This window comes from Schistocerca cancellata, chromosome 3 (assembly GCF_023864275.1).
Source record: "Schistocerca cancellata isolate TAMUIC-IGC-003103 chromosome 3, iqSchCanc2.1, whole genome shotgun sequence".
Classification (NCBI taxonomy): domain Eukaryota; kingdom Metazoa; phylum Arthropoda; class Insecta; order Orthoptera; family Acrididae; genus Schistocerca; species Schistocerca cancellata.
The window spans coordinates 197,382,462-197,396,530 of NC_064628.1; the positions used below are offsets into that span (position 1 = coordinate 197,382,462).

The window sequence follows — 14,069 nt, forward strand, 5'->3', positions numbered from 1 at the left end:
ATAAAAATACAAATAATCTTTACACAACAAACCAATTATACATTGACATAAATACATATATACACAAATAGTAAAACAATTACAATGTACAAAGACACAGAAACGTCATATCTTCAGGTAACAAAATAAGGAAAAAAATTTATAGTACAATAGATGGAAATAGGAGGATATGCATTTCCGGCGTTACACTTTACTGCTTGCTCAATATACAGATTGAATAGCATCGGGGAGAGGTTACAACCCTGTCTCACTCCCTTCCCAATCACTGCTTCCCTTTCATGCCCCTCGACTCTTATAACTGCCATCTGGTTTCTGTACAAATTGCAAATAGCATTTCGCTCCCTGTATTTTACCCCTGCCACTTTCAGAATTTGAAAGAGTATTCCAGTCAACATTGTCAAAAGCTTTCTCTAAGTCTACAAATGCTAGAAACGTAGGTTTGCCTTCCCCTAATATTTCTTCTAAGATAAGTCGTAAGGTCAGTATTGCCTCACGTGTTCCAACATTTCTACGGAATCCAAACTGATCTTCCCCGAGGTCGGCTTCTACCAGTTTTTCCATTCGTCTGTAAAGAATTCGCGTTAGTATTTTGCAGCTGTGACTTATTAAACTGATAGTTCTATAATTTTCACATCTGTCAACACCTGCTTTTTTGGGATTGGAATTATTATATTCTTCTTGAAGTCTGAGGGTATTTCACCTGTCTCATACATCTTGCTCACCAGATGGTAGAGTTTTGTCAGGACTGGCTCTCCAAAGGTTGTCAGAAATTCTAATGGTATGTTGTCTACTCCCGGGGCCTTGTTTCGACTTAGGTCTTTCAGTGCTCTGTCAAACTCTTCACACAGTATCATATCTCCCATTTCATCTTCATCTACATCTTCTTCCATTTCCATAATATTGTCCTCAAGAACATCGCCCCTGTATATGATGAAGTATATAAAACGCAAAAAACGGTCGATATTAAAATTGAACTTTTACTGAGAGATATGGAGCCTGATGAAGTACATTAGCTTATTGCGTTGATTGAAAGTGGCTGATAAGTCTGTAGAGGTACAGATAACCGATAAGACGGGAGACACTGAATAACGTGGTAGCCAGTGCTGCGATCAGCCAAGCACAGCCATGTTGAAGGCAGCCTTACCCCTTTGCCTGCTGTCTGTAGTTTGCGGTGCTACTCCTTCCACGTCGTCTCGCAGGCTTCTTACACTTGAGATTAATGATCGGATATTGGGAGGTGAGGTCGCGAACATCTCCGATTACCCGTGGATGGTCTCAGTAGAGTACTTGGAGGCGCACCGCTGCGGAGGCACCATCGTCAGCTCCAGCTGGGTGATGACTGCGGCGGCGTGCATCTGGGGCACCACCGCCAACAACTTTGCCCTGCGGGTCGGCACTTCCATTCGAGAGAGCGGCGGCACCGCCTACTCAGCCACCCAGCTGTTCTGGCACGACGACTACGATGCTGCCACATCGGACTACGATATTGGTTTCTTCCAGACCGCTGATTCAATCTTGTTTGACGACAACGTTCAGGTACGGTGAACAACTGCATGTCAGGTTCATTCGCGAAATACCTAACTAGTATATTTCCAAAGCCTGTTCATCATCTTCCGCGGCTGGATCCGTATTATTTCCATTTCTGCCTCAATCACTGCAGACCTCTGTACATAAAGGGTATAACGGGTATAAGTGCAGATACTTCTGTCGGTGACTGGGACGATGTACTGAACAACATTACATGTGTAAAAAAATGTTTCAGATGGCTCTGAGCTCTTTGGGACTTAACATCTGAGGTCATCAGTCCCCTAGCACTTAAGAACTACTTAAACCTAGCTAACGTAAGGACATCACACACATCCATGCCCAATTCAGGATTAGAACCTCCGACCGTAGCAGTTGCGCGGTTCCGGACTGAAGCGCCTAGAACCGCTCGGCCACCGCGGCCGCCTTTACATGTGTACTTACGTCATTGGAAGACTAATAATTGTAGCTATTGCATGTCATATATTTTTAGGTTGGTTAGTAACTCCAAATACATGAGGCAAAAGCAAGCAACTAATGCTTATTTTCCCTGGGGGAGCAGGTCAGGTATTTAAGTATGGATGTGTGTGCGCCAAACGGTTAGTCCATACTGACAAGTGTAGCCGATTTAGCTGTGCAGTTACGACTGTGAAGAAAACATCATACCGTAAAGTTTGTGACATGTTTGTGGTTAGACTGATCAATATAGACTGTTCAGCACATAGGAAGAAACAACAAATACCCTGACGTGTTTATATATTAAGATGTTGCATACAAAAATATCTGCGCTTATATCCGTTACATAATGTCTAAAAAATATTTATTACCAAACTGATCACTGAATTCTGCACGCATAGTTCATGAAGAGAAACATTGTTATGATCTAAGAGGTGTAGCTATCACTAATTATGTCACTCATTCGTGAAAACAAAATTATGATGAATCTTTTTATTTATTTCCACAATCATTCAGTGAAGATATAGATTGTAAAACATTTTGGGAAACTCGTATGGTTATAAAAACTTTTGGATGTTGCTGAGCCACAGTCATGCATTTCTTTGTGAAAGATTAATCGCCATTTAAAGGGTATTACTATATTTATATTTTGTAATATTTAGATTTCGGCTTTTATATCATTATCAAGTAATATGCTAAAAGTTGTTAGACCATTATTATGTCATATCTGTCAAGGTAAACAAGACTAAAACATGTCTTTAAGATGTAGCTTTCAAACTGTACATGATAATGGTATAGAAGCCCACATACAGAAAGTACAAAAGATAAATGTAGTAATGCACAATCAAATGGCGGTTTACTCTGTCAGATGTTTATGCTACAGGAATCAATGTGGAAATAAAGGGTCTCCTGATAAAGTTGCACATTTATTAAGCATTATATCACCAAATAAGTACGCTTTTTCAAAGAAATTCACTTTATGTTTGTTCCAAAAAAAGGCTGTTTTCAGTCATATCTTGTGCTTTGATATCACTGCTATTGATCAGCTTCACTTTGCAAGTAAATTAGAATAAAATGGTTAACTGAATTCAGTTGGCCTTGCATACTGAAGCTGTTGGACTTTTCTACTTTTCAGTGCGTTAGCAATCCAGTGATAACGTCGTCGCCCACTTCACTAATATTGGTTTTTTATTTACATATCTATCTGTGGAAATTTGGAAATTTGTGGTAAGTTTCTATGGGACCAAACTGCTGAGTTGATCGGTTCCTAGGCTTACACACTAAAACTAACTTACGTTGAGGACAACACACGCAGCCATGCCCGAGGGAGGACTCGAACCTCCGACGGGGAGAGTCTCGCGAGCTGTGACAAGGCGCTTAAGAGTCCGCAGCTACCCTGCGTGACCACCCTTGTTTGTATTAAAGTTAAATTCTATATTACCAGACGATATTGTAGTAGCTGTGTTGTTAAAAAGAACGATGCAATGTTCCTTCATACATGCTATAAGGCACTGCCGTGACTATAGCCGTCATGAAATACGTGAAATACATTCACAGTTGCGAAACCGTACAAAATTTATCTGTACAATGGAATGACGACAGTGAAAATTTGTGCCATACCTGGGCTCGAAAGTGGATTTCCAGCATGTCCGAAGGACTATTACATCGTTCTTGTTAACAACACAGGCACCGCAATATCGTATTTATCCGCCGATATCAGGCAGCGAATTTCAGTTAATATTTCCTCCCCTGTACGGAAATTCCCTTGTATTGCCCTCTAGGAGATCTATTGAATCACAGAGATACAAGAAATGAAGTATTTGACAATATACCAACATGAATAAAATATCTTACAAACTGCGTGTTACCAAGAGCAGTTTTATGGTATTTAACCTTAGAAATATTCTCTATATTATGGTGGGAATCTTGAATAGAAATGTGTATTCAGCAACAAATTTGTGTCACGCCCATTATGTGTTTTTACAGAAAAATTTTTACAAATGCACATTCCGTGGCATAAAGTTCATTTCTTTATACAATGTGTGCGACAAACTACAGTAAGCATACGTCATTAAACTCACCATTTAGGATTCATAGCCGGCCGTTGTGGCCGAGCCGTTTTAAGCGCTTCAGTCCGGAACTGCGCGACTGCTACAGTCGCAGGTTCAAATCCTGCCTCTGGCATGGATGTGTGTGATGTCCTTAGGTTAGTTAGGTTTAAGTAGTTCTAAGTTCTAGGGGACTGATGACCTCAGATGTTAAGCCCCACAGTGCTCAGAGCCATTTGATATTTAGTATTTATATACATTAGCAAAGATCATCTTGTTTTGAGTAAATTAAGAATTATTTGAACTAACTACAGTGCAAAATGGCTAAGCAGGGATGGCTAGAGGACAAATGTAAGGATATAGAGGCTTATTTCACTAGGGGTAAGATAGATACTGCCTACAGGAAAATTAAAGAGACCTTTGGAGAAAATAGAGCCACTTGTATGAATATCAAGAGCTCAGATGGAAACCCATTTCTGAGCAAAGAATGGAAAGCAGGAAGATGGAAGGAGTATATAGAGGGTCTATATAAGGGCGATGTACGTGAGGACAATATTATGGAAATGGAAGAGGATGTAGATGAAGATGAAATGGGAGATACGATACTGCGTGAAGAGTTTGACAGAGCACTGAAAGACCTGAGTCGAAACAAGGCCCCTGGAGTAGACAACATTCCATTAGAACTACTGACAGCCTTGGGAGAGCCAGTCCTGACGAAACTCTACCATCTGGTGAGCAAAATGTATGAGACAGGCGAAATACCCTCACACTTCAAGAAGAATATAATAATTTTAATCCCAAAGAAAGCAGGTGTTGACAGATGTGAAAATTACCTAACTATCAGTTTAATAAGTCACAGCTGCAAAATACTAACGCGAATTCTTTACAGACGAATGGAAAAACTGGTAGAAGCCGACCTCGGCGAAGATCAGTTTGGATTCCGCAGAAATGTTGGAACACGTGAGACAATACTGACCATACGACTTATTTTAGAAGAAAGATTAAGGAAAGGCAAACCTACGTTTCTAACATTTGTAGACTTAGAGAAAGCTTTTGACAATGTTGACTGGAATACTCTCTTTCAAATTCTGAAAGTGGCAGGGGTAAAATACAGGGAGCGAAAGGCTATTTACAATTTGTACAGAAACCAGATGGCAGTTATAAGAGTCGAGGGGCATGAAAGGGAAGCAGCGGTTGGGAAGGGAGTGAGGCAGGGTTGTAGCCTATCCCCGATGTTATTTAATCTGTATATTGAGCAATCAGTAGAGGAAACAAAAGAAAAATTCGGTGTAGGTATTAAAGTCCATGGAAAAGAAATAAAAACGTTGAGGTTCGCCGATGACATTGTAATTCTGTCAGAGACAGCAAAGGACTTGGAAGAGCAGTTGAACGGAATGGACAGTGTCTTGAAAGAAGGATATAAGATGAACATCAACAAAAGCAAAATGTGGATAATGGAATGTAGTCGAATTAAATCGGGTGATGCTGAGGGAATTAGATTAGAAAATGAGACACTTAAAGTAGTAAAGGAGTTTTGCTATTTGGGGAGCAAAATAACTGATGATGGCCGAAGTACAGAGGATATAAAATGTAGACTGGCAATGGCAAGGAAAGAGTTTCTGAAGAAGAGAAATTTGTTAACATCGAGTATAGATTTAAGTGTCAAGAAGTCGTTTCTGAAAGTATTTGTATGGAGTCTAGCCATGTATGGAAGTGAAACATGGACGATAAATAGTTTGGACAAGAAGAGAATAGAAGCTTTCGAGATGTGGTGCTACAGAAGAATGCTGAAGATTAGATGGGTAGATCACATAACTAATGAGGAGGTACTGAATAGAATTGGGGAGAAGAGGAGTTTGTGGCACAACTTGACAAGAAGAAGAGACCGGTTGGTAGGCCATGTTCTGAGGCATCAAGGGATCACAAATTTAGCATTGAAGGGCAGTGTGGAGGGTAAAAATCGTAGAGGGAGACCAATAGATGAATACACTAAGCAGATTCAGAAGGATGTAGGTTGCAGTAAGTACTGGGAGATGAAGTAGCATCGAGAGCTGCATCAAACCAGTCTCAGGACTGAAGACAACGACAACAACATTTATTTAACGTAGCTAAGTGGCGAACTATATGGCTGTTGAAACAAAAGAATACACTCGACCATTTAAATGTTACACTTAGAGTAAAAATTAATTTAGCTCTTCGGTGCAGCACTCCATACAGAACCTTGACCTGTGCAATAATCGCTTTACCATCCCCACAATTATGACCACACCAAACTTCATTTCAATCATGCTGACTTACGAAACTGCAGCAGACGCTTCTCCTTCGAACAATTTTCTGTTCCTTTTTACGAAACTGGTAGGACGCCATGTGTGTCAACTCACATCACGGAGTTGAACCCAAAGGTAAAAGCAAAATTCAGTGCAAAAGACGAACTAATGCATCCTAAGTACTTAAAATGAGCAGGGTGAAATAACGGTTGCATTCTGTTCAACATGATGTGCATCTCTGCATGAAAACAAGATAGGTATGCAAGTCTTATGTGATAAGACATGAAGACTCCGACCGTGGCGAGAAACTGCGCACATGGGAGTGTGTGGCAGCTTTCAAAACAGGATACGCAGACAGTTAAAATACCGGCAGTATTTTCAATGAGGCTTCCACCGTAGCCACTAGTCAAATCGTGTTATAGACCACAACCAAGGTAATTAAATACTGATTTATTGCATCATTGATAAAGAACTGCCGTTTCGGTTGAGCACTGAAATTTAGTTCCTGAATTTCAAACTTATAGGCGATCGAGAGGAAAGCTGTTCCAAGCGGCACTAACTTGCCATACGTTTTTGTTTTGTTACTTTTTGCTGTTGATCAACGCTTATTTGATACTTCGTTTTGGATGTCCTACTGAACGTAACAAAATATCCATAACGAAAGAAATGAGTACGTTGGTCGAAATCTACGAATCATATATGATCTGTTTTGATTATTACAGATTTTAACGTGTTTTTATTACGTCGCTTTCTTGCCTGTTAGTTCGATACAAATTTTGCAATTCAAGTTGAGCGAACTTCGCGATGATTTAGAAATCTGTAACTTTAAATGTATCTCAGAAATGAATGGCAATGCGACATTAATTCCTTTTCTTGTCCAGTGGCGCAGGGTGCCTTGTTCGCCGCTACTACTTCCTGACGAATTAGTCACTTGAATCTTTCAACGTAGCTCATAACTCGATCACAATGCAATATCAACCTCCTTTCATGTCTTCATGTCTGTAATGTGTACCACTTCTGTTTCCACCTTTCCCTGTTCCTCTTGCAAATATTTTGTGGTAAGAACTGTTGCTGGTAAGTCTTCGCGAGAGCTCGATTCTCTCTAATTGTTTACCTCTGAGGGCTTTTCGTGAGATAATCGTAGGAGGAAGCGACGTATTGGTTGATTCCGGCAAAGAGAAACTGAAATAATCCTGAATTGATTGGGGAAAAGTTGACAACGTCACAAAAAAATAGGTTGCTACTTACCGTAAAGATGACACGTTAAGATACAGACAGGTACATTTAAAGACACTTACACATTAGCTTTCGACTACAACATTCGTCAGAAAAAGGAACAGAAATACACACACATTCATTCACACAAGCAAGCACACCTCACGCACACATGACCTTCATCTCTGGAAGCTCGGCCCAGAATGCAAGAGGTGTGCTTGCTTGTGTGAGTGTATGTATGTGTGTATCTCTTACTGACGAATGTTGTGGCCGAAAGCTAATATGTAAGTGATTTTTAACTGTGCCTGTGTGCTACTTAACATGTCATCTTTACGCTAAACAGCAACCTACCTTTTCCTAACACTGACATTCCAACCAGGATTTTCCATTGTTTGAAAAAATTGATACACACAGGATTAAAGGCTGAAAAATAATTATTATTAAACCATTTTTTTAATTTAACACATTTTTAAAATGGACTAAAAAGTATAAAATATTTTCTCTTAGCCCCATACAGATTCCTAGCCCCATACAGACATTCCTGAAAATTTGTGCTTGAGAAGTTTTAACAGCTATGAAAATACTTGTAGAATTGAAACGAAAAATATGGGGCGCATGCAACATATCATTGATGCATGAGGAGTTCCCTTTCTTGCTATTATCTCTTGTATACACCCCAAGTTTTTCCTTTCAAATTCTGCAAATGTTTTCGTATCTATCGCAAGTTCACAAGCACGTATTTTCACGATTATGGGGTTAGGAATCTGTAAGGGGCTAGGAGAAATTATTTTATACTTTTTAGTTCGTATTAAAAAGGTTTCATATTAAAAATCTTCTACTTAAATTCGAGGGTTGCCCAGAAAGTAATGCACCGCATTTTTTTTCTCAGCCGAAAACAATGCTATGAATGCAAAACATTGCGTATGTATTACTTGAAGTCTCCTCAGTGAGGGCACCAAGTATCCGTCACTTTCGACAGATAGCGTAGCTGCAGAACAGTTTCAAAATGGCGTCTGTAGGTGATGTACATTACATGCAATGTGCCGTCATTGAATTTCTCACTGCAGAAAAAGAAACTATGGGGAATATTCACAAACGCTTGTGCCATGTGTATGGAGTATCTGTAGTCTACAGAAGTACAGTTAGTCGCTGGGCATCCAGGGTGAGGTCGTCAGAAGGCGGTCCGGCGTAGCTCCACAACTTGCAGCGGCCGGGGAGACCATCCACGGTTGTCACACCTGTCAAGTTGAAGCGAGCTGATGTTGTCATTCGCGGCGGGGACAGACGCATTACGACTCGGCAGATGGCGCTGCATCTGTCAATCACGAATGGAAGTGTGGATGCAATTATGCGCAAGATGGATCCGCGGTGTCTAACGGTGTGTCACAAATAGCACAGAAAAAATATTTGTCTTGATTTGTTGCAGTGTTTTCAAGCTGAAGGAGAGGCCCTTTCGTCCTGAAATGTGACAGGTGATGAAACCTGAGTTCACCAATTTGAGCCCGAAACAAAACAACAGTCGATAGAATGGCACCATTCCCCCTCCCCAGAGAAGAAAAAATTGAAAGCAACTGTTTCCGCCGGTGAGGTTATGATCACCGTACTCTGGGCCTGTGACGGTGTGATTCTCATTGATGTGATGCCAAGAGGCGGTACCATTAATTCAGAAGCATATGTCAACCCATTACCAAAACTTAAGACGCGCTTCCGGCGACTTCGGTTGCACTGCAACCCAGAAGATGTTTTGTTGCAACATGATAACGCTCGGTCCCACACACGTCTGAGGACTGCTGAACACATAGTATAACAGGGTTGCACAGCCCTGAGCTAGCCTCCTCGGACCTACACTTGTTTGGGCCTTTAAAGGATTCCATTCGTGAAAGACATTTTGGGGACGGTGAGGAAGCGATTCAGACAGTGAAGCACTGGCCCTGCCACCTGGACAAGTGTTGGCACCGACAGGGCATAAGCGGCCTTGTTTCGCGCTGGAGGAAGGCCATAGAACGGGATGGATATTACGTGGAGAAATAGGGTATGTAGATAAAACACCATTCTTTCAATTCTCATTATGTTCAATAAAGAATTGTTGAAAAAAATGTCGTGCATTACTTTTTTGGGAAACCCTCGCAATAATCATAATACCGAATATAAGAAAACACTGCTGCAAAAAGTACAGTTCCTTCAATAAATATAACACATCAACAGACGTCAGTAGACAGGGTAGAACATACTAAGTTTTTGGATGTACGTATAGATGAGAATCTTAATTGGAAAATTCATATTTTGGATCTTCTAAAGCGACTAGGTTCAGCAACTTTTGCGATCAGAATAATTGCCAATTTTGAGGATATAGAAATTAGTAAGCTAACATACTTTGCATACTTTCACTCTCTGATATCATACGGAATAATATTTTGGGGTAACTCAACATTTAGACAAAAAGTATTCACTGCTCAAAAGAAAGTGGTTAGAATAATGTGTGGGGTTCATAGTCGCACATCTTGTAGACATCTTTTTAAAGATAGGGAATTCTTACAACAGCCTCACAATACATCTACTCACTAACGAAATTTGTTCTCAACAACATGGACCAGTTTAAAAACAACAGTGATATTCATGATTATAATAGCTTAAAAAAGAACGACTTAAACTATCCTTTGCTCAACCTATCTTTGGAACAGAAAGGGGTAAAATATGCTGGTATAAAAATTTTCGACAAATTACCAGATGAAATAAGGTGTCTGACAGACAGCACTAATAGCATCATCATCATCATTTAAGACTGATTATGCCTTTCAGCGTTCAGTCTGGAGCATAGCCCCCTTATAAAATTCCTCCATGATCCCTTATTCAGTGCTAACATTGGTGCCTCTTCTGATGTTACCTATTACTTCAAAATCATTCTTAACCGAATCCAGGTACCTTCTCCTTGGTCTGCCCCGACTCCTCCTACCCTCTACTGCTGAACCCATGAGTCTCATGGGTTACCTTGCTTCTCCCATGCGTGTTACATGACCCCACCATCTAAGCCTGTTCGCCCTAACTGCTACATCTGTAGAGTTCATTCCCAGTTTTTCTTTGATTTCCTCATTGTGGACACCCTCCTGCCATTGTTCCCGTCTACTAGTACCTGCAATCATCCTAGCTACTTTCATATCCGTAACCTCAACCTTGTTGATAAGGTAACCTGAATCCTCCCAGCTTTCGCTCCCATACAACAAAGTTGGTCGAAAGATTGAACGGTGCACAGATAACTTAGACTTGGTACTGACTTCCTTCTTGCAGAAGAGAGTAGATCGTAGCTGAGCGCTCACTGCATTAGCTTTGCTACACCTCGCTTCCAGTTCTTTCACTATGTTGCCATCCTGTGAGAATATGCATCATAAGTACTTGAAACCGTCCACCTGTTCTAACTTTGTTCCTCCTATTTGGCACTCAATCCGTTTATATTTCTTTCCCACTGACATTACTTTCGTTTTGGTGATGCTAATCTTCATACCATAGTCCTTACATTTCTGATCTAGCTCTGAAGTATTACTTTGCAAACTTTCAATCGATTCTGCCATCACAACTAAGTCATCCGCATATGCAAGACTGCTTATTTTGTGTTCAAATATCCTAATCTCACCCAGCCAGTCTATTGTCTTCTACATATGATCCATAAATAATAAGAACAACAGTGGAGACAGGTTGCAGCCTTGTCTCACCCCTGAAACTACTCTAAACCACGAACTCAATTTACCGTCAACTCTAACTGCTGCCTGACTATCCATGTAAAGACCTTTAATTGCTTGCAAAAGTTTGCCTCCTATTCCATAATCTCGTAGCACTAATAGCTTCAAAAATAAATTAAAATCATATCTCCTTGACAACTCTTTCAATGCCATAGATGAATTCTTGAATAGGAATAAATAAATCTATAAATATAGTATATGCATTTTGTGCCATTTAAGGGAATGTGGTAAATAATAGAAATATTAATCTTTAACTCTGTACTGTAAAAAAATTTTGTTTCATATGTGCATTTCTTGTGCACTTGACACGTTCCACATCACAACGGCTTTCGCACCGTGCATTTGATCAGTGGAACACGCAACCAACTAACTAACTAACTACAGTAACTCGAAAGCTCACTTTCGGTTGACCAGAAACCATATTCAGATCATGCTTTTACCGTAATTTATACATGAGAAATAAGACAGTGACAGACTCCATAGAAGAATCACTACGAGTTACTTGTAAAAATCTCTTAAATTTGACAAGAGCTTGTCTGTCAGGATTAGAGCCGACAGAAAAGAGCGGTTTCATTCGTCTTTATTTTCAACTGTTCATGTATTTAAGACGTAAGGACTCAATCGGCTTGCAGTTTGGTGGTTGGAAACTGAAGCATAGGTGTCTAGTACGCCAGGACAAGTAAAGCGGAAAAAAATTTCAGAGTATTTTTAAATTCTCCGAAAAGCTATTAAGCTTTTCTCATGTGTTATACCTTGTCCTTATGTCCTTTAACTCGCATAAGCATCACTGCATCCTGTTAACGTCACTCTTTATGCAGCCTGTGGCTCTGGCAACTGAGGAGCTCGAGGCCGGCACCACAGTCACGGTGAGCGGCTGGGGCAGCCTGCAGCCCGGGGTGGACTACCCGGAGGAGCTGCACGCCGTCAACACGACCGTCATCGACCGATCCTTGTGCAACGAAACCTACGAAGGCCTCATAACCGACAACATGATCTGCGCTGGAGAACCAGAAGGCGGGAGAGACTTTTGCAATGGTGACCATGGTGGCCCGCTGGTTGTAGACTCCACACAGTACGGAGTCATCTCGTGGGGCTACGGCTGTTTCTATCCACCGTACCCAGGGGTCTACACCGATATTGTTGCACTGCGTTCCTGGATTAATGAAGCAATTGGAGTGTGATGAATTTTTTCTACCAGTTACCTTCAAATGCTTGAGGTTGCAATATAACTGGGTTCTAATTGTAATTCCCTATGGAATGTAATACAGCAAATTAGTGTAAATGACTCACTGATGGCGAAAACGGGTCGTCTTCTTGGTATTAAAGTAGAGAAGGTAACTGAAATTTTCTTATCCTCCAAAACTGGTCCCACCCTTTCCCTCTCACACACACAGAAGGGGACAGAGAGAGAGAGGGGGAGAGACAGATCTTTAATGCTTATTAACTAAAGCTAACGATCTTATTTAAATCCTTACCTACAGTATGTCGTGTCGTGTCGAAGGCAGGGGACACATTTGTAACATTCATAAAGACAATTATGTCAATTTATTGATGACAACGTAGCCATGACCAAGAAATCTAAATTGAATAAAGTAAACGTCTACAAGACACAACATCAAGAAAAGAAGATTTCTTCCGGATGGAAAAAGGTAAAACCGTGAAACATGAAACTTTAAACATGTTGGATGTAGTTTCAGTGAAAGATTAAGGCCTAATCCGTTAAAGTGATGAAAAGATCTTGTGTAGAGCAAGCCGCCCCACAACTAGATGGCCTCACGCTTTTCTACGCCTGTGTAGTCCTCGAAGAGAAGTACTTGATATCTGCTACAGGACGTGACTGCTATTTTGTACAGGGTGAAATCCCACGGTAATGTTTACATACAGCCTGCCTGTTGCCAAAATAAATTAAAAATTAGCGCTGGTTAATATGTGCTGAGGTGACAAAAGTACTGATATATGCTGCCTCCACAGCAGTCTATAATTGCAAAAGCATTGCCGCTGCTGGATTTTGTGCACGAACTGATCTCTCTATTATGTCCATAAATGTTCGATGTATTCATGTCGAGCGATCTGGATGGCGGAATCATTCGGTAGAACTGTCTAGAATGTTCTCCAAACCAATCACGAACAATTGTGGGTCCGTGACATAACATCATTGTTTGGTTGCCAATTGTCTCCAGGTACCCTAACAAAACCATTTCCAGTCAATAATCGGCTCAGCTGGACCAGAGGCCCAGTCGACTCCGTGTAAACACTGTCCTCACAATTACAGAGCCACACCAGCTTACACAGTGCCTTGTTGACAAGTAGGGTCCATAACGCCACATTCGAACCCTACCATCAGCTGTCACCAACAGAAATCGGAACTCATCCGAGCAGGGTAGTGTTTTCCAGTCGTCTGTGGTTCAACCGATATTATCACAAGCCGAGGAGAGGCGCTGCGGCCGATGTTGCGCTGTTAGCTGAGGCAGTCATCATATGTCGTGCTGTTAGCTAAGGCACTCACCATAGCCCATTAACGCTAATTTTAGCCGCACTGACCTAAGGACACGTTCGTCATACGTGCCACATTCATTTCTGTGCTATTTCACACAATGTTGCTTGCCTGTTAGCACTGACAACTGTACGCAAACGCCGCTGCTCTCGTTCGTGAAGTGAAGGCCATCAGCCACTGCGTTGTCCGTGGCGAAAAGTAACGCCTAAAATTTTGTATTATCGGCACACTCTTGACACTGTGGATTTCGCAATATTGAATTCCCTAACGATTTCCATGCGTCTAGCTCCAGCCACCACTCCGCGTTCGAAGTATGTTAATTCCCATCGTG

At 41.0% G+C, this 14,069-nt stretch overlaps 1 protein-coding gene across 1 annotated transcript; it reads left to right on the forward strand.

Moving 5' to 3' along the window:
* The first annotated feature begins 1,114 nt into the window (after positions 1–1,114).
* On the forward strand, positions 1,115–12,542 carry LOC126176693 (trypsin-1-like). Its single transcript, XM_049923856.1, has 2 exons — positions 1,115–1,536; positions 12,063–12,542. The coding sequence occupies exons 1-2, from the start codon at positions 1,126–1,128 to the stop codon at positions 12,423–12,425; spliced, it is 774 nt and encodes a 257-aa protein (XP_049779813.1). The 5' UTR covers positions 1,115–1,125; the 3' UTR covers positions 12,426–12,542.
* Positions 12,543–14,069: the final 1,527 nt, after the last annotated feature.